Source organism: Anomalospiza imberbis, chromosome 1 (genome assembly GCF_031753505.1).
Source record: "Anomalospiza imberbis isolate Cuckoo-Finch-1a 21T00152 chromosome 1, ASM3175350v1, whole genome shotgun sequence".
Classification (NCBI taxonomy): Eukaryota; Metazoa; Chordata; class Aves; order Passeriformes; family Viduidae; genus Anomalospiza; species Anomalospiza imberbis.
Genome location: NC_089681.1, coordinates 62362109 through 62382358, shown reverse-complemented (window position 1 = coordinate 62382358; position 20250 = coordinate 62362109). Strand labels below are relative to the sequence as shown.

Sequence of the window (20250 nt, the reverse complement as noted above, 5' to 3'; positions counted from 1 at the left end):
CCACGACTTCTGCTGTAGCGAAACGCCCCGCTCCTGCGTGCCGCAGAGCTGCCGTGGCCCGGGCTGGCTGCGCGTGTGCGTGTGCGGGGTGCCGAGCCCGAGTGGGAGCGTGTTTGCGTGCCGCGTGTGCGCGGGGGAGGGCGGGGAGAGTGCGCGGAGCCCGCCCGCGCCGGGCAGCGCTGCCAGCGGGGTCCGTGCGTGTGCCAGGCGGGTCGCGCGTGGGGACAGCGCGCGGGCCGCGGCTGCCGCCGGCCTCCCGTGCCCGCGGATGGGCAGCGGCCACAGCTCGCACCTCCCCGCGCCCACCCGCGCCCGCCTTGGCAGCTCCACCTGGGGAAGGTGCCCGACCCACAGGCAGCGAACGCTGATGCCGTGAAGAGGGAGCTCGGTCCGGCCCCCGCCGCCGCCGCACACTTTGCTCTGCCCCCGGCCGCGCATCCTGCCCGGCGGCTTTGCCCGACCCGGAGGAAGGGCGCAGGTGGCACCTCGCGCCCGCGGCGGGGGCTGCCCCGGCTCCCGGGGAATGCGGCATTAGCACCTCCGCCCGGCTCGGCTCCGCTCCCCTTCTCCGCCTCCCCGGCTCTAGAGGGGGGGGGGGGGTGGGCTTTTTCCTCTTCGGCGTTTTCTGCCAGAGCATCCCTTTTTTTCCCTTTTCACCCTTTTGAAGGAGGAGGAGGAGGAGGGGGAAGGAAGGAAGTGTTCAATGAGGGCTGCTCGGCTCCCCCCCCCGCGCCTGAGAGGTGCTGTCCCTCCCTGAGCGGAGAGGGGGGAGAGCTGCCGGGGAGGCAGAGGCAGGTCCCGCTCCCTTGCTGTGCCGCCGGGGAGAGCGGAGGAGGGTGGTGGGGAGAGTGTTTTTGTGTACGTGGTGGTGGTTATTTATTTATTTATTGCTCCTGGTGGTTGCAGCTGGCAGACCTGGGAAGGAGTAGGCGCCATTGCCAGAAGGATTATTGCCAGGGGAGGGGAGGGGGGGAAGAGAGAGGAGACCCCGAGGCTCCCGAGGAAGAGGAGAGAGGCAGATCTTTCCCCCCGCCTTGGCTTCTGCCGCCGGGGGATGCGCCCAGACTGAGAGGGGCTCGGCTCTCTTCCGCCGCTCAGCCCGTTCCCCCACCCTCAGTCCTCCTCCTCCTCCCCATCCAGCAGCATGCATCCCTCTCCGCGGAGACCGGCCGCTGCCACCTCCAACCCTGCCATGCTACTGCTGCTCCTGTGCCTGGGCTGGGCGCCGCCGGGCTGGTGCTGGTCGCGGGGCAGCTCCCGGGGGGCGGCCGGGCTGCCCCCCAACGCCACCACGCCGATCTCCATCATGGGCTTGATGCCGGTCAACCAGTCCGAGGAGGAGAGCAGGATCACCCAGGGAGTGCTACCCGCCGTGTATCTGGCCATGGATCAGATCCGCAACGAGTCCCTGCTCAACCCCTATTCCCTGGACCTGCGGGTCTACGACACGGAGGTAGGGACCGCCGCGGGCCCCGTGCCGCCGGGCGCAGGGGGAGGCGCCGCCGCCCAGTCCCGGGGCGCTGCGGGTGCAGGGGCGCAAGGGCAGCGCGGACGCCCGGGCCGGGGCTGCGGCTACCGGCGGGGGCCGTGCGCGTCGCCTCCGAGCCGCCTTGCCCGCCCGGCCCCGCAGGCTGCCGGCAGATGTGCAGGGACCGGCGGCGGAGGGGGAGGACGTGTAGCCGGCGGGTCGTATCCTGTCCGCCCGGTATTATCAGGAGCGGCTGTCCCGGCAGCTGGGGCTCGCCCCGCCGCCCCAGGAGCGCCCCTGTCCGGGAGTCGCCTGCAGCGCGGGGGTGGGCCCGGACGGGTGCCCGGACGATGGAGGTTCTTGGCGGTGGCGGTGGCTGGGATCCGCTGCCCTTGGCACGCACGTACACCGGTGGGAGGAAAGCTGCCTCGCCCAGCGAAGCCGCGGCCGCATCCCTCTGCCAGCCGCCACCCGCTCAGCAACAGATGCACACCGGGCGCTCCGCTCCCCCGCTCCGCCAACGGGCTCACGCTGCCAGCCCGGCTTATCCCATGCGGCGACGGGACGCGGAGGGCAGCGATCACAGCCGTAGCTTGAGGAGAAGGGGGCAAGGCTGTCGCAGGGGTTCGCTGAGATTCCCCCTGTCCCTGCCCTCCCGCGGGAGCGGCTGAGCGCTCGTCCGGGGGTGCATGGCGGGCGGGCGGCGGCAGCGGGGCGCGGAGGCGGTCGCTTCTCGGGAAGAACTAAATTTGCAGTGCCGGTCCCCGCGGAGCGCTGCCAGCGCGGCGGGATGCCTGCCCCCGTTCCGGAGCGCTGCCAGCGACCGGCCGTCAGGGCTGGGAGAACGGGGAGCCCTGCTGAGCGAGGAAACACACTCCCTTTACCTGGGAGACAGAGGCAGGGTGCGAGGCGAGGGCTTTGTCGAGCTGGTTGCCACTACCACCCGCCCCCAGCTGCCTTTGGTTTTTGTCACAACTTCAGTGCCTGGGTGTTTGCGGAGGGTACGCGCGGGTCCGGTACCGGGGCTCCCCTGAAGATGGCAGTCGCTTCTTGTGTAATGCGGGCGATCGGGGTTCGCTTCCAAGACAACCCCCGGTAAAGCAAGTGACTGCTGAAAATCTTGCCGGCTGTAATTTAAGGAAGCCCCTGTCTGCTCCCTTTAGGTTCTCAGGGTCCGGGGGGAACAAGCTGAGAGCAGCAACGACAGGCTGTACTGTTTCGTGACAGTGTTTCTGTCCCTGAAATGACTAACAAAGGCCTCTGCTTTTTATTGACATAAATTTGTCATAGTGGGTTTAAAAAAAAAAAAAAAAACAAAAACAAAATAAAAAACCTCTGAGCAGAAATGCATGGAGGGCAATACTGCTGAAGATGTCACTTGGGAAGGAGCAGGCTGCCATCCTGTTGTGTTGTGTGAACAAGACTAGACACTGGCAGGGAATACAGGCAAGATCAACATAGAGTAGCTGCTTATTTCCTTAAAAAATGAATCTCAGGGAACTCTGCAATTGTAATGAAAAGAATTATGGGGGATTTTCTGAATGGTATTACCTGTCTCATAAATTGAGATGCATGTCAGGAAAAAATCACAGGTCTCCTAATCCTGTTTTCATTACATTATTCTATATTAGTTTTTTCCTTGGATAGAATTATTACAAAATAGGCATAGGAATTAGAGAAACCTAGTCAGGATGTCCCTTCTTCACATAGTAATATCTTAATCAAGAAGGTGCTGCACTTTATTGCAGTCAAAATATTGTGATGTTCTTCACAGCGATTTTGGGTTCTGAACTAGGTAGTTATAAAAATATTCAGGAAAAAAATTACCCTGTTTGTTCTGGAATGAGTATCAGTTTCTTTTAAATTATGTTTTTACTGTTTAGTACTCCAGGGACATAAGAAATCAGGGTCATATTGCCAGCTTGCTGTGTTGCTTTGAAAGCTTTTAAGAAATTAATAAATGCATGATTATGGAATGCTAAGTCAGGCAAACATGTATGTTTGGAGTACAGTTGGGTCATTATTACGTGCTTAATAGTGGCAAGTAAATAAGTAGTGTCCATAAAGAGTGTTAGATTGACTGCACCCAAACAGAGTGACAGAATGGACAAGTGCCTGGAATAGCCATTAAATACCTAATGGCAGCACAAACTTTTTCACTCGGTTCAGACATTACCCTTTTCCTTTGGTGCATTTATGATAAGCAGGAAGGTAGCTGGCTCATCATGCCCACTTGATTCTCAGCCTATTTTCTGAGGCTGCCAATAAATAGATATGCCTGAAGGGCCTGGATCCTTATCATTGCATAATCAGAGACCAGGGAGTAGTTCTCCCTCTCAGGGCTTCACAGGTGGTGCTTGTGACATTATTGGCTCATGAAAGAGAGAATATAGAGCCTTGAACACATGGAATTTTTTTAATAGCTTGAGAAATAATTGTAGTATAGTTATAATGCTTAGGAAATATATGGCAGTGACTTATAAACTCATGTATTCTTCCTTGTGTCTCTCCAAAATCCCTCATTGCAGTCTGATCCTTGTATTGTAATTTTCCATAATATTTTAACTAAGTGCTTGTGAAAAACAATAATGAAAATATACAGACTAGATTGGTTTTTTTTTGTTTGTTTGTTTGTTTGTTTTTTTAAATTATGCATTCAGGTTCATTCTGTTAGGATTGAACTGAATATTCTCTCTGGCTTGATAGTTCTGGTTTGTATAAGGAAGCATCATAATGCCTTTACTTTCTGACCAACCATCTGAAGAACTGCAGTGTGCCTTCTAAGGTCAACTGTTGTTTGTCAGCACTTGAACTCGTTAACCTTTGAGGACATAAGCAGCAGCTCTAGTGTTTTTCAAAGCATTTAAATTGAATTAAGCACTTAAGTACAATGTTTAGTTTATGACTCAGTCGAGATTGTGTGAATTACATCTTTGTTATGAAATATGACCACAGGTTACCTCACATACAAAAATGCATAGGCTTCTGTTCTGGGTATTTTTTGATCTTTAAGTGTGCTCGGAGTGTGATCCTTATCCAGTCTATTTTGCTATTTCATGGGCATGTCTTTATCTATGTGGGCATTCCTATGCAGACTCAGCCAATAAAACAATGCTCAAATGTAGGCATTTGCAGAATTCTGGTCTAAGTGACTTTACTTTGTGCTGTTCATTTTGATGAGAGTGGGAGTATCTCTCTAGATGAGACTTGGGCAAAATTTCATAATTGTGTTATTTTAGAAACTCAGAAATGTATAAAGTGATCTCTAAAGAGTTTCATCCAAACCCCATTGAAATTAATGGCAGTAAATGCACTGATTCCAGCGACCCTTGGACCAAGTCCTAGAAGTTAAGGGTGCTTGATAGTTTATGGCTTCAGATCAACAATCATGATACAATAGTTCTTTTTTTTTTTCCCATCCCTGTGATTGTAGCTTTAGTTGGTTGAAAAAGAAAAGAAATATTTCACAAAATAATGAAGGAAAACCTCTATAAACACTAAATACAACTCAATATACACATAAATTAGGAAATATTATTTCAGCTTAAGCACCCTGACACACATCTGTTGGAGGAAAAAAGCAAACCCTAAAATAAAGGAATTAATCATTCTAGTGGACCCTATTACAAATTTCAAAAGTATTTGATTTGCATCAGGCAAAAACTGACCATATAGTAACTGGAGGAAGAGGCATGGTGGAAGAAAGCAAGGGAAGTTGATGGAAGTTAGATATTTGTCCTTCTACATCTGGACATCTTCCCTCAGATATGCACTGGATTTTCTGATTTCTTGTAGGAGCAGTGCTGCAAGTGGTGCACAGACAGTATGAGTTTGTTTTGAATCTAAACATGTATAGTCAAGAAAGCACTTGTTTCTGAGAATCAAAGTGAGTCTTGACAAGCTAAAAAAAATCTTCCTGAAGTAAGTGGGTATATTATCACAAAGATGAAAGAATATTTGTACTGGGGGGATGAGATTATTTAATTTTCTCTAAGTACGACAAACACCTTGTAGTAAGCATGATATAATCTCATTTTTGTGAAATAAAACATTCTAATACCTTTAAATAGCGGGTTGGCATAGAAGGATGAGCTCTGGAAAAAGCACAGGACTCCACAAAATCTGAAGGAAAATGTGAGTTTATTGATATTTGATACATATTTGCCTTTTTCTATTCTGTAACTAAGTAGAAAGTGCCTTTCCTAATTTATCTGACAAGAAATTACAGTCTAGGTGTTGTATGTGTAGACTTTGTTTACTTCTTCTTTTTTACTAAAAAAGTGCATGTTTTCAATAAAACTCTCAAAGCTTAAGAAAGGCCCTGCACCCATCTGAGTCATTCTTACCAGCTGTTCTAAGTTTTAAAGTACCCTGAGTCCCCAAATAAAGATGCTCCTTCCAGAAAGTCCTGTCATAAGTGGTGTCAACAAAACTCACTCATGTCTTGTTCCTGCAAGTGGAAGTAAGAGAACTGTTCACTTTTGCTGAGTATGGGGAACACGTTCTGGAAACAGGAGAGCAGGTTTGTGTCAGTGGTACAGAATAAGGTGTCTGTCCACTGGAGCTCCACAAGGTGGTTCTCAGAGAGGGACAAACAGCTACTGGTTGCTGTCTGAAAAACTCCGCCATTACCATAACAGGGCTGATCAGGGGCACCGCTATCCCCTAATGAAGTGCATGTGATGTGTTGGTTAGGTCCTCTGTCTTAGGAGGCATCGATCCAAGTCCCTCCCTGGATTTGCAAGAGGAAGGATGATGTACCAAAGTCAAGTGGGGTCTCTGGGGTGAGCCCTGTCATGCTTGTGAATGCTCTGAGCACTAAATTGTCTGGAGCCTTATTTTGATTTCTGGAGTGCTCACAGGTAAGGCTGTGTTGTAGTCATATGAGGGTAACAGCTGAATGCTCAGGAGATGTCAGGGTCTGAAAGAGGGTACAGACAGTGCTGGTAGACATTTGTTCTTGTATCGTCAGGTGAGCGTGTGCCTGGCATATGTTGAGGTAGTTGGGTAATTTCTTACCTTTAAATATTACTGAGTACTTGTGCTGTCTGATATTTGCAGAGAGCGAGGCATTAAAATGCGCTACGCTGCGTGTATGGTGACAGTCACTGTCTGCTCTGCTGGCGACACTCTGCTTGGAAGGGACATACTTCTTTAAATAGCCAGTGTCCCCTTTGACTTCCGAGTAACATGACTCCGTTTACGACATAACCTCCTTTTGCTTTAGAGTTTTGTAAACTTGGAGGGAAGAATCTAAAAGTTAGGTGTTTATGTTAATTCTATGCTGGCTTCTCCGCTGATGTTGAGATGTGGGTGGGGAGAGGAGAGAAATCATGTATTCACTGCACCCACTCCTCTGGGTGCGGATCCCAGACCTGCAGAATGTATATCCTCTAAATATCTCTGCAAAGAGATTAAAGCCAGTTTCTGGCATATGTCTTGCAATTTCTTGTATAACTTATCCTATGCATACTGCAAAACACACTCTTATGGAATCTTTAGATTAAATGTCAAACATGCTCCATCAGCATGGAAAAACTATTTTTTGAATAAATCTAGGAAATAGTATCTATTTGTATTTGAAAAAAGAGTAGAAAGGCCCTGTTCTCTTACATGGTTATCAGCCAGATTAAATTACTCAAGTTTGTGGAAAAGATGGGGTGTTACCTGATGGTAACTGTGAAAAAAATATTTGCAAGAGGAAAACAGAAAGGAAGGCGCTAGATGAGAGAGATTTAATGATAGCATTCACAAAGAAAGTTGTTGATATGCTATTTATATTGTTTTAATTAAATACATGTAACTAGAATGACATTATGAGTAGCATTGCATGTCAAGGCTGCAAAACACCACCTTGCATTAATAATCGGAATATGATGATACATGTGCATATCAAGCTCTGTTCCTGTTTCAATTTCATTGCTTTATGGACATTTTCATGGCATAAGGCAGAAGAATAATGCCTTTGAGCAAACTGTAGAATCTGGGAACCAAACAAAAGTGGATACCATTGTTGTGATAGGAGAAGAGATACTTTTCCTTAGAAGGGTTGAACCATTACATACAGAGGTCTGGCTCAAGGAATCAAGTGGTGAAAGTTAACAGAGGAAAACTCCTCATTATTCCTTTTGACTTGGATAATTTTTGGGGCAGCTGGGGTTAGCAGAGATGTGTACTGAGATCAGTGAGCACAGCTATGACTCAGTCTTGTTGAGATATCTGTTAATATGCAGCAGCCCCATATATCCCAGGAAACCTATATCAGACTGTGGGATTCCAAACTGAGATGGTGCAGTGCACATACATCACATTTTTTCAAATTTATTTTAGTACTAGGAATCTTGGAACTAAATCAGTGACAGAGCCTCAAACTTTTCAGCAGCCAGATGAACTCTGATTCGTGGGTCTAACTGAGGTAGGAATGAGTTTTTCAGTACTTTTATGATTCTTGGGCTCCAGAGTTAATGGCCCAGTAGCCTGACTCCTGAAGCGAGCTCATTCAGCTACATCATTGCTGTGACTTAAAGAAGGCAATGCCCCTAAAACCAGGTGGAATATATTCACCCTTTGTCTCCCCTTGCCATGATACTGACACTCAGGGGATGCCTTCTTTGCTAAGCAGGGATTTCTCTACTTGCAAAGGCTTTTGCTGTGGTAAGATCTGCTGGATTTGGAGACTGCTTGATACTGCCTGCTGAGTGGAAATGGGACATATTGACTGGCAAACACTTTTTTTAATTTCATTTTTTCCCCTTGTGATGGAATAGCCATGTAATCTCATTGCTAAGTCAGTGATTGATGCTCAATTTCTGTGCCATTAATTTTTCATTGTCATCTGCCCTTATTTCTGACACTTTTATCCATAGTATTTTTCAAACAAGTTTTCTCAAATGTGAAGAGTAAAGCTAACAAATTAAAGACAAATATCCACCTTCTGCCTGAAAACTATACTCACAAAGAATTAAAAATATGGGGGCTAATTCAGCTGGGATGTCCAAATTGTTGTTACTGAAGCTTCTGAGAGATGAAGGCCCAGATAAAGGACTAATTGCTTTAAAGTGAACATCACGACTTTGAGTGATAGGATTAGAAAACTTAGGTTTCCTACTATGGCCATGGTACTTTCCTTAAATAATTAATGAGTTCTAAGATCAGAGGACCATTAGGATTATCCACATTTTACAACACAGACCATGTATTTCAGCTGGGGATTTCTGCCCACTCTGCTGCAAACTAGAATATGTACGTCAGAAAACCTTTTTCTCTTAAGGTTCCCCCAAAATCATTGTTCCTGGACAACTTTTCTCTGTCATTTGCTTGTTATTTCCAGCTTAAACTCTGCTGGCCTTGTAGCCACTGAAGCTGTGTGAGGAGCAGCTCCATTTTTTTTTCTACATACACCTCCCTCCCTCCAATACCTTACCAGCTACAGACTCGGGACATCACCAGCAAAGGAGGGGGATCAAGGCTTTCTGACTTTTATGGCTGTCTAGGGGATCCTTCCCTTGTATGAAAAACTCTGGTGGATTGGATCCTGATGGAATCAGAAAACTTCTTCACTTTGTCAGATTGTCACAGACTTTATGTGAAAACCTTGTATTCTTGCTTTTTTGCAAGCTGGGTCTGCCAGGCTTATGTGCTCTGTCACTGAGTAGATGGCTCTGTAGAACCTATTTGAATTCTTGGCTGAACTGATTTTCTTCTTCTCTAGAAAGAAGAAAATCAAAATGATTTTTGTAAGACCCTTTTTGCCACATTCCCCATCAGAGGAACTCATTGTGTCTGTCTGTTTCCATAATCTCTTTTATTTTATTTATCAAATAATCACCACCACATATCTCTAAAAGAATCTATTTTTTGAATCTTTTATGTCCTTAAAGTAGTTATGTATTCTAATTTACCATTTACCTAGGGTAGGCCTCAGCTTCTGCTGCAGCTTCGTTGAACTACAGAATTATGTGAAGATTCATACACACAATAGGTGTCTAAGTAACCATTTTACATCCAAAACCTCCAGGGAGAAGTAGTAAGAGGCCCCTTTTGGGATGCTAATTAACTTCCTTTCCACTGTTTACTGCTCCTGTTTTCACAGGGAATTAAGTGTTTTTCTAGTAAAGAATTATTCTCTTTCTTTATTATCTTTATATGAAGGGACAATTTTTGACAGACTAACACTAAGTGTGGTATAAAATACAGCACATGACATTTTTCAAGCATTGCCATTCAGGTGTACACTCACGTTTATCTTACCAGCACCGTGTAGGTATATTTTAGTATACATATGTGGTCTAAAAGTTAAGCTCTGTGTTTCTGTGGGGTCTTCCATATAAGTTTAAAGTTCTGTAGAAGCACCTTGGGTTTTGCTTTCTATTTTCTCCTGTGAATTTGGCAAGCCCGAAGTATTAATAATTTACAGGAGGTTGATCAAGAGAGAAAGCCAACTTCCTTTTTTTTTTTTTTTCCTTCCACTTTTTCTAAAAATTATAAGCAGGACAAAATTCCATGTTGTTGGTGAGAATCTAATCTGGAGGGATGTGGTAGTGACAGCAAGATTTTGTGTGATGTAGCAAAATAAATTAAGTTCCAATACCTGCCTGTATATAAAGTGATACATAAAGTTTTGCATATTTAAACTTATCCAAGCTCCCCTCTGCTCCTCATTTTTTTTGCTGTGAAGCATGCTAATAGTATCAGCTCCACATCACTTTTTTTTTTTTTTTTTAAGAGTTTCTAGTTAGGTCCCTGAACTAAAGATTTGCTTTCCAAAAAGCACAGAGTGATTTGCATTTTCTGTCAACAACAGTGGGAATTGCTGAATGCTCAGCACTTTAGAAAGCCAGCCCACCTATGAAAATGCAGCTCTTCTATGAGGAGGAGACCTAGAATTGCCACTTTTAATTAAGAACAAAGGCACTCATCGTTACTTGCTTTACAGTTTCAAATTGCCTGGTGGAATAAAATGCTGATTTCATTCAGCCTTTGGGATAGAAATCCTTTCAGGATCAATGGCAGTATTAAATATCTTTTTAAATTAAATTATTGCATCTCAAGGATGTTGTAGTTAAGAAATATGCAAGGTACAGTATTTTTAAAAAACAATTAAAAATAGTCATTTTTATAATTAACGCATATTTGAAAGTGGTGTATTTGACCTAGGCAAAAATAACAGCTTGTATGAAGTAAACAAAAGGAGTGACATGGTGGGAGCACTATGTCCCTAGGGCCTTGTTACTCAAGGCAGGTCTGTATGGCTGGTACGATTATGTCACTGGTGGGTATCAGGAGGTGTTATCTCAATGTCAGCAGAAGCCCTTACTGTAGGTACAGTAGCAAACATCTTTTTTTTACCAGGTCTAACAAAGGTTATTTCATTAAAAGGGGATAGTTTACTGAAGGGTAGAAAGTGTGTTTTCCTTAATCGCTGAAAAATTTGGTATTATTAGAAATAATTTTTTCATCCAGTATAGGACAAGTTACAGATTAAGCCACCTCTAAACATTAAACTAGATAGAAGTGCTGATTTTTGTTTTTTTTTTTCCTCAACATTTTATGCATTCTTGTGTCTTCTTTCTTCTCAATCTTTTGCAGTTTGTAATTTTCATTCTCAAGGTGCTGCCACTAGAATTTCATCTATCACTTCAGGAATAATATCACTGTTGTGTGTATATACTAGTAATTTTATCTCTTTTCTTCAAGCTTTCTGTTCAGAATGGAGGAAATTAATTTGATCTTTGTGTTGCACTGCTGGGAAAGAGGGAAAGGAGGTAGAGAGATTTTCAGCCTACACACAGGGAGTGAGACACTAGGGTTTCAGGCAAAACAAAGTTTTCATTTTAAATGAAAATTTCATTTTCATTTTCATTTCAAGATGATCTTGAAGGTCTCTTCCAGCCTAGTCATTCTCTGAATTCTGTGACATAGATAGCCTGTGCATTTGGATGGTGCTATGGGAGGTAAATAATTGTATCTGGATAGCAGTTACTCAAAAAGCTGGGACATGTTACAGCAGATAGTAGTATCTTGATAGTGAAGCTGCTTTTGGCAGTAGGTAGAGGCTTGGTCTCAGTGTCAGAACAGGAGTTGCCTTCCACAAGAATTGTATTGGTTTCCAATACATTACCAAGGTTTCTTAAGATATGTGAGTGGTCTGTATTCTAATTGCACTGAGCAATTAAGCATCAAGAGCAGAGACACGTGGGACAAGAAGGGGTGAATGATAACCTGCTTTGAAAAAAACTAACATGTGAGGCTGGGATTAGAACATCCTATAAATGTTAATGGGTGTTACTCAAGGGGGAGGAAGCTGTGTGTGGGAGGTGTGAGGTGACATATAGCTTAAATATATAGCCAGTCTTTATCACAGTTAATACAGTCTATAATCAAGCTTTTACATGAACTAATAACTGTTTAAGTGATTTACAGTTTAGAAATACTTATCAGGGGACTGAGAACTGAATTTTAAATGCTATAAAATTTGAGGATAATGTGGCAAGGAGGACAACACTGAAAAGATTCCTCCTTTTGCCTCTGTAAAGTATTGGCTGTGGAAACACATTTATGCCAGGTGTTTGGGGTTTTTTCTATTTTTAAGTTCTCAGGGATTGTGCTTCTATGAGGGAGCACAATTTCCTCCCACAGTTTCCCTGTCTGAATATTACTCAGTTTGTGTGGAACTCACAAAGGAGATGCCAACAGTGAGTCATCTGGTCACCAGCTCTGTCCTAAGGTTTTCAGCTAAATCTTGCAAAAGCTACTTTAATGTACTGAACAACAGTGATTGACCTTTGGTAAAACTCCCCAAAACAGTGTGGAAGGCAGTGTTTAAAGTCAAATGGCCTTCTTTTTCTGACACTGAAATCAAGTTTCAAAATCAGTGCTATTTCAAATGCTTCACATTTGAGAAGTGGATGTAAAATACAGTGAGTTGATTTATCATCTTAAAATTTCTCCATTGTTATATTTTAGTAGTAAATTTTGGGGGTGTTGGGCACACTGACTTGAAAGACTCTATCTTCAAATGTGAAACAGAGGTTTAGTTATCTGCTTTTGTAGGTAATAAGCCTCAGGAGATGCTATTCTGAAAATGAAGATTATACCTGTATGATCAACCATGAGCATGGCAAATATAGCTATTTTATTCATAAAAACGAAATGAAAACACACAGGCTTGTTTTGATACAAGTTTCACAGGATTAGTTAGCAATAAAAATACAATATAAGAAACAATTGTGTGGCTAGATAGTTGAATGTTTCTGTCAGGAAGCAGCTTTCCAGGACAAAAGTGACAGGAGGCTGTGTAGTTCAAAATCTTGTTTGCTCCTTTGCCAGGCATGGGTTAAATGCAGCAATGCTGAGGGCACACAAGAAGTATCACCGGAAGAGAAAAAGACTGGTCTAAGTTGAAGCTGGTCATGGATCTACAGAATAAGGTGATGCTCCCTTAAATATGTGTCCATCCATATAGTGCTGAGAATTATCTCATAGCCTCTGATTCGCCATTGCCCTGTTATGAATTTAAAGGCACTGGCTAAGCAACAGGGATGAGGTGAGGTGTGGTGGCAGATTTGTGCCTTTTTAAATGCTAAAGAGGGTATTGGATAGTCAAACCACATTTTTTTGTTACCTACCTGTGAGCCAAAGCTATGACTTCAAGGAGGCCTATGTCCTCACTTAGCTGGTGAGAAGATTTGGGGATAGGAAGAAGAGCAGTTCAGAGCACCTTATCTGAGGTTTGGCAGCATGAATGCCTGCTTTCTTCTCCTCTTCATTAGTGTAGTCAATGCTGAAATAAAGCTGGTAAGGAAGGCTGGTCCAAGGTCTATTCACCAACAAAATCCCATTTAAGCCTCTAAGAAAGGTATTAAATGGGATTCAAGCAACATCTTGGCCTATGCTGGCCGTCTGCTCAGGGAAGAGTTTCATCTTAAGTTAAAAAATTGTTTTAAAAATATGTTTTCAGTGATCACATTATAGAATCATAAGGTTTAGGAATGGAAAATACCTATTAAGTCATTGTGTTAAATTGTTGCTATGCAGACTGTGCTGTGAGAGTGTGCTTCCTACTTTGTGTTGTACCCAGACAATGTGTTAAATTTCTTGGTCTAGGAAATATCCATAATAAATTTTGATCTTACTGCATTTGATCGGGCCATAGCCAGGAAGAAAGCCAGTATCTCCTTCCCCACACAAAAGGGCTCCACTCAGGCTTACTGCGTTCTTACTATGGGCAATGGTGATGAAAAAAAATCAAAGGTTATGCAAGGCTTTTCCTCCACCCTAAGCAAGGGTATTTATATTTCACCTTGTGTTTGTATATAAGAATGCATTGGGCTCTTTTCTTGTCCACCCAGTTGTACAGGTGTGTTGGCAGAAGGGTCACTGTGGACAGTTAGTGATTAATTGAGTGTATCTCCTGCTTGGAGCTATTTGCTGGGCCCAAGGTAGACATTTTTTGTGCATTTATACATTGGTATTTTGCTTGTTTTAATTTTATTTATCTATTTACTTCCATGCCCTCATATCATGTGACATATATATTGTAATTATAAATTAGAATGTTTATAACTTGAATTTATGTGGAGATTTTCTGTAAAAACTTCTTAGTTACATGCCAGTTTCAGAATAATTTGTTGACCTGTAATGCCGTGTTTTTTAAATTAAAATTAGACAGGCTACCCTTACTTTCTGCAGCAAACTAATGCTTTCTTTTTTTTTAATGTCAGCCATTCACAAAATAAATTGCCAAGCTCTGAACATATAATTTCAAATTTGATTTATACCAAATTAACCTTCTGCTTATGAGCCCTTCCATTTGTTTTCCTTTCAGATTATTGAGTCATGAAAACCTTTGAGGTTTTCGGTTTCCATCCCATCTTGGCACAGGGAATTCTTTTGAAACCTTGAATTTCCACAAGGTGGTGAAGCAATTTGCTTTTCAGTTGCATACATAATGAGACTTGCTGAAAATTAGAGCTTTTTTGTACTTGGAGAAGCAAGCATCTCCCAGATTTCCTTCTTCTCCATGCCCCTAGGCTTGACCTTTGTGTTTCCTTCCCTTGCCTATGGCAGCATTCCAATAGATGTGGGAGGCTTCCTGTGGATGGGGAGAGCTGCCCGCTTGAATGGAGGAGAAGGGTCACCCAGGTGGCTGCCTCCACTAGAGCAGTGGCACTGCTGCTGCAGAAGGGGCAGGGAAGATGCTGCTTGTCTGTGGGGTGAGGTAGGCTGCGAGTCCTGGGGAGCAGAGGTGCAGGTTCTTCTATGGAGTGGTGATCCTGTGTATAATCCCTTCTCACCCTGGTGAGTTTTGATTAGCAGCAGGGAAGATTTTCTCCAGTGTTACTATTTCCTCTGCATTTCTGCGTGTACAGCATCCGTTCCATTTCGTAGCCTGGCATATTACTTGGGAAACTGCAAATAGTGTGTTGAAATGACTTAGCTAGCTACAACAATATGTGAAATGCCTGTCAAATGCTATGTGCCTGTAGATGGGAGGAGCAGGCCTGAATGCTGAATTTTCTCACAACTACCACTGATTTTAAGGAAAGCATGGGGTTTCTGACAAAAAGTAGAACCAGGAAGAGAATGTACAGCTTTGAGCTGATGCAGCTTTTGCACTAGAAGTATATAAAATAATATTGATATGCAGGACTTCATATTCTCTGTTTGACATGTATGAAGCCAATAGAAAATGTATTTGTGCAAGATAAAACAAACTGAAGCAATCTTCTGACCCAATGGCATACAAGTTGCTGTATGAAACTCAAATATGAGTTCAGTATGCAACCACTTTTTTCAACCCCTAGAATATCTATTTTCAAAGGAATCATATGAATTCTTGTATTGATTTGTCACCTATGGTTGAATATTTCTCCTACAGAATGTTTAAAATGACACATGTTTAAAATTAGACTTGGCAGAGCAATTTGCCTAGAGATTATTCTTGTGAAGTATTGATTCACAGCACTGCTGTGAGCTGGATTACTGTCCAAATTGGAAAAGCCAGTCGTAGAGAGGTCTTTATCCTTTAATGACAATTAGCTGCTTTCTTAGAGGGACACAGCTGACTGAAGCAAAGGAAAGCTGCAAAATGTCAGGCAACCAGGGTATCTAAGGCCTTCTCTTCAAGGATGTGGACTGCTGGGGAAGAGGAAGAAAAAGAAGAAAAGCACCAAAAAAGATGGTTTTCTGGAGCTGGAAACTAGACACTCTGATGCTGTTTGTGTTACTAATAATTAGGTGCTCTGAGGAGCTGAATCGGACTCGCCTCTCTCTTCTTGGGCTTTTACCCAGCAGCTGCCTGATTGATCAGAAAAACCTAACAGCAGATGTGTTGCCTGCGGTCCATTTAGCCTTGAAACATTTATACAAGCATAGATGGATGCTGAAGAGCTATGAGCTGCAGGTATCATTCCATGACACGCAGGTAAATGGATGTAGGTATAGAGTTGTGCTGTGCTTGAACCTCCTCTGTGAGCACACTTCAGAGTGCTTGTGACTGAACCCCTTCCTGGTAAATGCTGCTCTGCTGGAATAGAGCAAATGTGGCTGTCCAGCAATGTTTGGGCTCTTGGGTGGATACTTGACTGTGATGTGGATCTTGTAGTGCAATCATGCCCTACTGGTGCTATGAGCAGGAATAAAGAGTGTGTGAATTAGGGGGGTTGACGAACACCTATGGCTCTTGAGGAGCGTTTGAGGCACCCAGGAAGTGGTTCCCAAATCCATGGCTTGCAGAGTCACTCTATTCTTCTGCACTGTCTTCTGCATCTTGCTCTTCCAGCTTTCAACGGTGACAGCTTTATAGATCACTGCCCTTCTCTTCCTGCTTCTGCTTGAGAAAGAGAGCAGCCCATGCTGTGCTGTCAGAGCAGGGTGATGGTGTAGAGCTTTGCTTGCCAGTTTAAGAAAAAATTAAAGACTGATATGAGAGATGAGGGTTCTGAGAAGCTGGATATATTGAGATGATATCTGTTTTTGCAATCATTTCAGTTTTGAGAGAAGCTTCTTCTGGAATTAAGATATCTCTTCATCTTCTGTACAAATATTAATGCAGTCCGTTTCTAAAGACTGTCTTTTAGTCTGGCCAGAAGAATTGTGACAAAATTAAGAGGAGGAGCTCACATATCAGGGTGGTCTGGGACCATAAACATATTCTTAAAGAGCTTGTTACTGATATGAATTTCTGTTTCCCACATCAGGGGCATGTGGTGGGGTAGATGCCCTCAGACTCATACATACTTACAGACTGCTTAATATTTTGAAGTTGCAAAGTAGTGTGTCTCAACAGGTTTGCTTATCTATAAATTTTTAAAAATGGAATGTACTGTTATGATGAAGTTATTAAAATTTGACATTATTACACCAATAACAGTTGTGCTGCATTATATAATGGGAAGAAGGTATTATATGTCTTCTTTTGAAACTCTAGAAAATTAGCCAAGGGAGAAATTAGAGTGTAATTTTAATAGTGTATTTGGTTCATAAGTACTTATGTATAATTTTTGAAGTGCTTAATATATTACAAATATGATCCCATATGCTATAAAATTACTTGAAGATTGCCTCCAAGTTTAATAATGGACAACATTGGAAATGTAATTATAGATATGCAATCCTGATAAAAGTGTATTTCTTAGTTTTTCATGTAAAAAGGGTAACATTTCAGTTACATTTCAGCTTAAATAAATGGAAAGTGTGGATATGAGTTGAAGTGGACAGCAATTAAAACCTACTTTTATTTGCTCAGATTCAGTGTTTTGGTTGGGCTATAGGCAGTTTTGTGGAGGTGGATATTTATTTGCTAATTGTGTTTACATAGTTTCCAGTTCTAGGAGCAGCTCTAAAATATTTTTCCCCACATAAATATTCAGTGGATTTGAATTACAGAACTTCAGCTCTGTAGCACTGACCTCTCAATTTGAATTAAAATATTGAAGTAATCTACAATTATATTTTTAAAATAACTCCTGACAAAATACATAGATAACTGCCTTTCTCTTCCTGCTTCTGCATGAGCAGGAAGACATGTCATGGTGACTTGTAAGAGATTAATAGAATGTGGATCTTTAAAATTTCTGGTTTTTCTTCCTGATTCTGAGAGTACTCTTGAGTACTCTTGAGTTTTAAGTACTGATTACAGACACGTTGCAGAGGTCCTTCTATTTAATTGTTTGTCAGGGACAGTATGAATGCAAGAGAGCTGATTCTGTTTTTTTAATGCTGTTAGCCTAGACTTGCCATATGTGACCTTACACAACCTTTGGATTAGCTTCCTTTCAAGTAGAAAATATGGGTACTTGACTCTTTGGATGCAAGATCTGCCATGAGGGGGGCAGATAATCTACTTTTGAGCATCGTTCACTAGGAGGAGAGAAAAGTTACAACTAAAAGTACTTGAGTTGCTTTTGATTAAATAAAAAAATGGAAAGAAAACATGACTCCCCATATATGGTGATGCACATGGCTTGAAAACAGTGTTGCTTCATTCACGAGCAAGGGGAGGAGAGTTGTGTTCTGCCATAAGCCCCTGAAGTTTTGAACATTCTCTGCTGCCCAGGAGGGAGCAGAGAATGTCCTGCCCAAAGGTAGGATGTTTTGTGCAGGGTGTTCAGTTTTTGGCTTTGCTACTGCTTTATTTCAACTAATTAAGCTGTCACTACTCCAGAATATGAGTGGTAATCAAGAGGCAAGGGGAGCATTCTTGCAAGAGATGTCTGAATTCTTTGTATTAATTGAAGCTGTTTCAATCAGGAGCCTTTGGGAAACTTTCTTTGGCAGAGTACTTTATAACCTGGTAGCTTTGGTACTGAGCTGAGAATGGAGTGCTCTTTTTGACTGATGTCTCTCAGGTCTCCCATGATTAAATGTGCATTTCCTAATTACTGTGTTGTCAAGTCCTTTTAAGTGGGACTCCCTTGAAAACTCATGATGTAGCACTTTCACATAAAAAAAAAAAAGGTTAAATATTCACTAAGAATGAAAAGCAAGCAAATGAAAATGAGCTTGTAGTTATGGCTGCTTATGGCTGCTTATCCATCACATGGTACATCTATGTCTTCAGTATTTATTTATTTATACCAGAAGGACAGTGTTAACAGGACTGATATATCTCTCTATGCCAGCCACCCCAAGTAGTGGCAGCTTGGGAAGGCATGCTTCCTGCCTCCAACTGAAGGAGGGTTGAACCTGGGTTGTGTAGAGAGCTCAGATCCTTGAAAGGTTGGACAATGGATGTGGGAAGGCAGAAAAGCTGCCTTCTGCAGATTTGAATCCAGCCATGGAGCAGCTTTTTAGTCCAGTAGGGGAAATAATGCCCTTGAGATTTTCACCCATGGGGGTGGGCAGCCAGGTATAATTGAGCTGTCTGTGTATCACTTTATTTCTGTCTTTCACCGTATGGCTGACATCTGGAGTCTCTCCTTCTATGCTGTCCTCAGGGTGATCAGGCTGGTGGATTCTTACAGGCTTAAGCAAGTCTAAAAATAGTTTTACTGTTGTGTAAAGAACAATATGTTGGTTCTTCAAAGTTCTTTTTCTATTCTTACCCAGTTTTCTGAGTTAGTAGCCAGTTAAAGGGATGTGAAGCCACGGCTTTATTAGCAATGGTGTTAACAGGAAAGTTTTATGTGCTTTAATTAGGGCATGGTCTGTGCAAACAAATATAGTTTACCACTGGGATTTTCTGAGTAGTGCTGATTTGCACTCAGATTGCTAGTTGACACTTGGCTGAGTCTATCCTAATGTGTATTATTTCTGACAGAATGCTACAACGTATCCCAGTCTGACTTAAAAGCTGGTTGTCTTTTCTTTGTTAGCAAACTGATTCCTTTGTAATGGAATGACACAATAACATGATAGCTGTGTGTCAGCTGATTTAAAGATTTTTGTTTTTATTAAATAAATTCAAACCACCCCCTCCTCCCCCCACAAACCCCCTAAACCCCAGCAGTGGAACTGTCACTGAAAGTGACATTGATAGGCAAATTATTTCTAAAATGAAAATTTCAAGGCATACTGGTTTACTTAACCTACCTAAATAAGAAACAAATCTGCTTCAATCTTAAGATGCAATAAACTCAAGCATTACACTGGTTTAGGGTTGTACATGTATATTAATCACCTAAAAGCACAGGCATTTTGCAGTGTCGCTAGGATACATCTCTAGGATTATTCTGTAAATAAGACAAAACATCTCCTGTTTTTTGTGTGTGCAACTTGTTGCATATGATGTGTAACTCCACCATGCAGATTCCTGCATTCTGGGATGCTTCATGAAACAATTTGCCAAGACAGGCATAGGAAACAAAAGCAATCCATTTTGTAGACTTGAGAGTTTGAAAACTTGTGTAAATTGGTAACCTAGGAAGTTATTAAAAGACCATGTACTTGGTAAATCAGTTCTTGACATCTAACTTTCACATGAACAAGATATTCTATTTTGCCTCTCAGAGAATGCAGTTTCTCAGTACAGTATTTTAGGCATGAAAATTGTGAACAATAAAATACTTGTCAAAATGATAATTTTAGATTTCCTAAATTGTCATATCACTATCTTTATTATTGGAAAAGTCTAACTGAAAACGGGAAGAAAAGTGTTATGTTGTCTATGTTTTTCAACCCAAAAACCTCTTAATTATGATTCCTGGCAATATCTCTTTGTTTACGAAATAATATACTTAAGAAAAAATGATGATAAGCCTGGCTAAATTCTGTATAAACAGTTTTTTGAACTGTCATGAAAGGTATCCAGTTTCAGTTTTATTCTAATGTTTCACTTGCTA

The 20250-nt window shown here is 42.5% G+C and overlaps 1 protein-coding gene across 1 annotated transcript in view; it reads left to right on the top strand.

Moving 5' to 3' along the window:
- The first annotated feature begins 253 nt into the window (after positions 1-253).
- The window catches only part of GABBR2 (gamma-aminobutyric acid type B receptor subunit 2), a 454194-nt gene continuing 434197 nt past the window's right edge, over positions 254-20250 (top strand). The window contains exons 1-2 of the mRNA XM_068194855.1: positions 254-339; positions 1141-1453. Of these exons, the coding sequence (XP_068050956.1) occupies positions 269-339; positions 1141-1453 (384 nt within the window). The 5' untranslated portion in view covers positions 254-268. The remainder of the gene's footprint in view (positions 340-1140; positions 1454-20250) is intronic.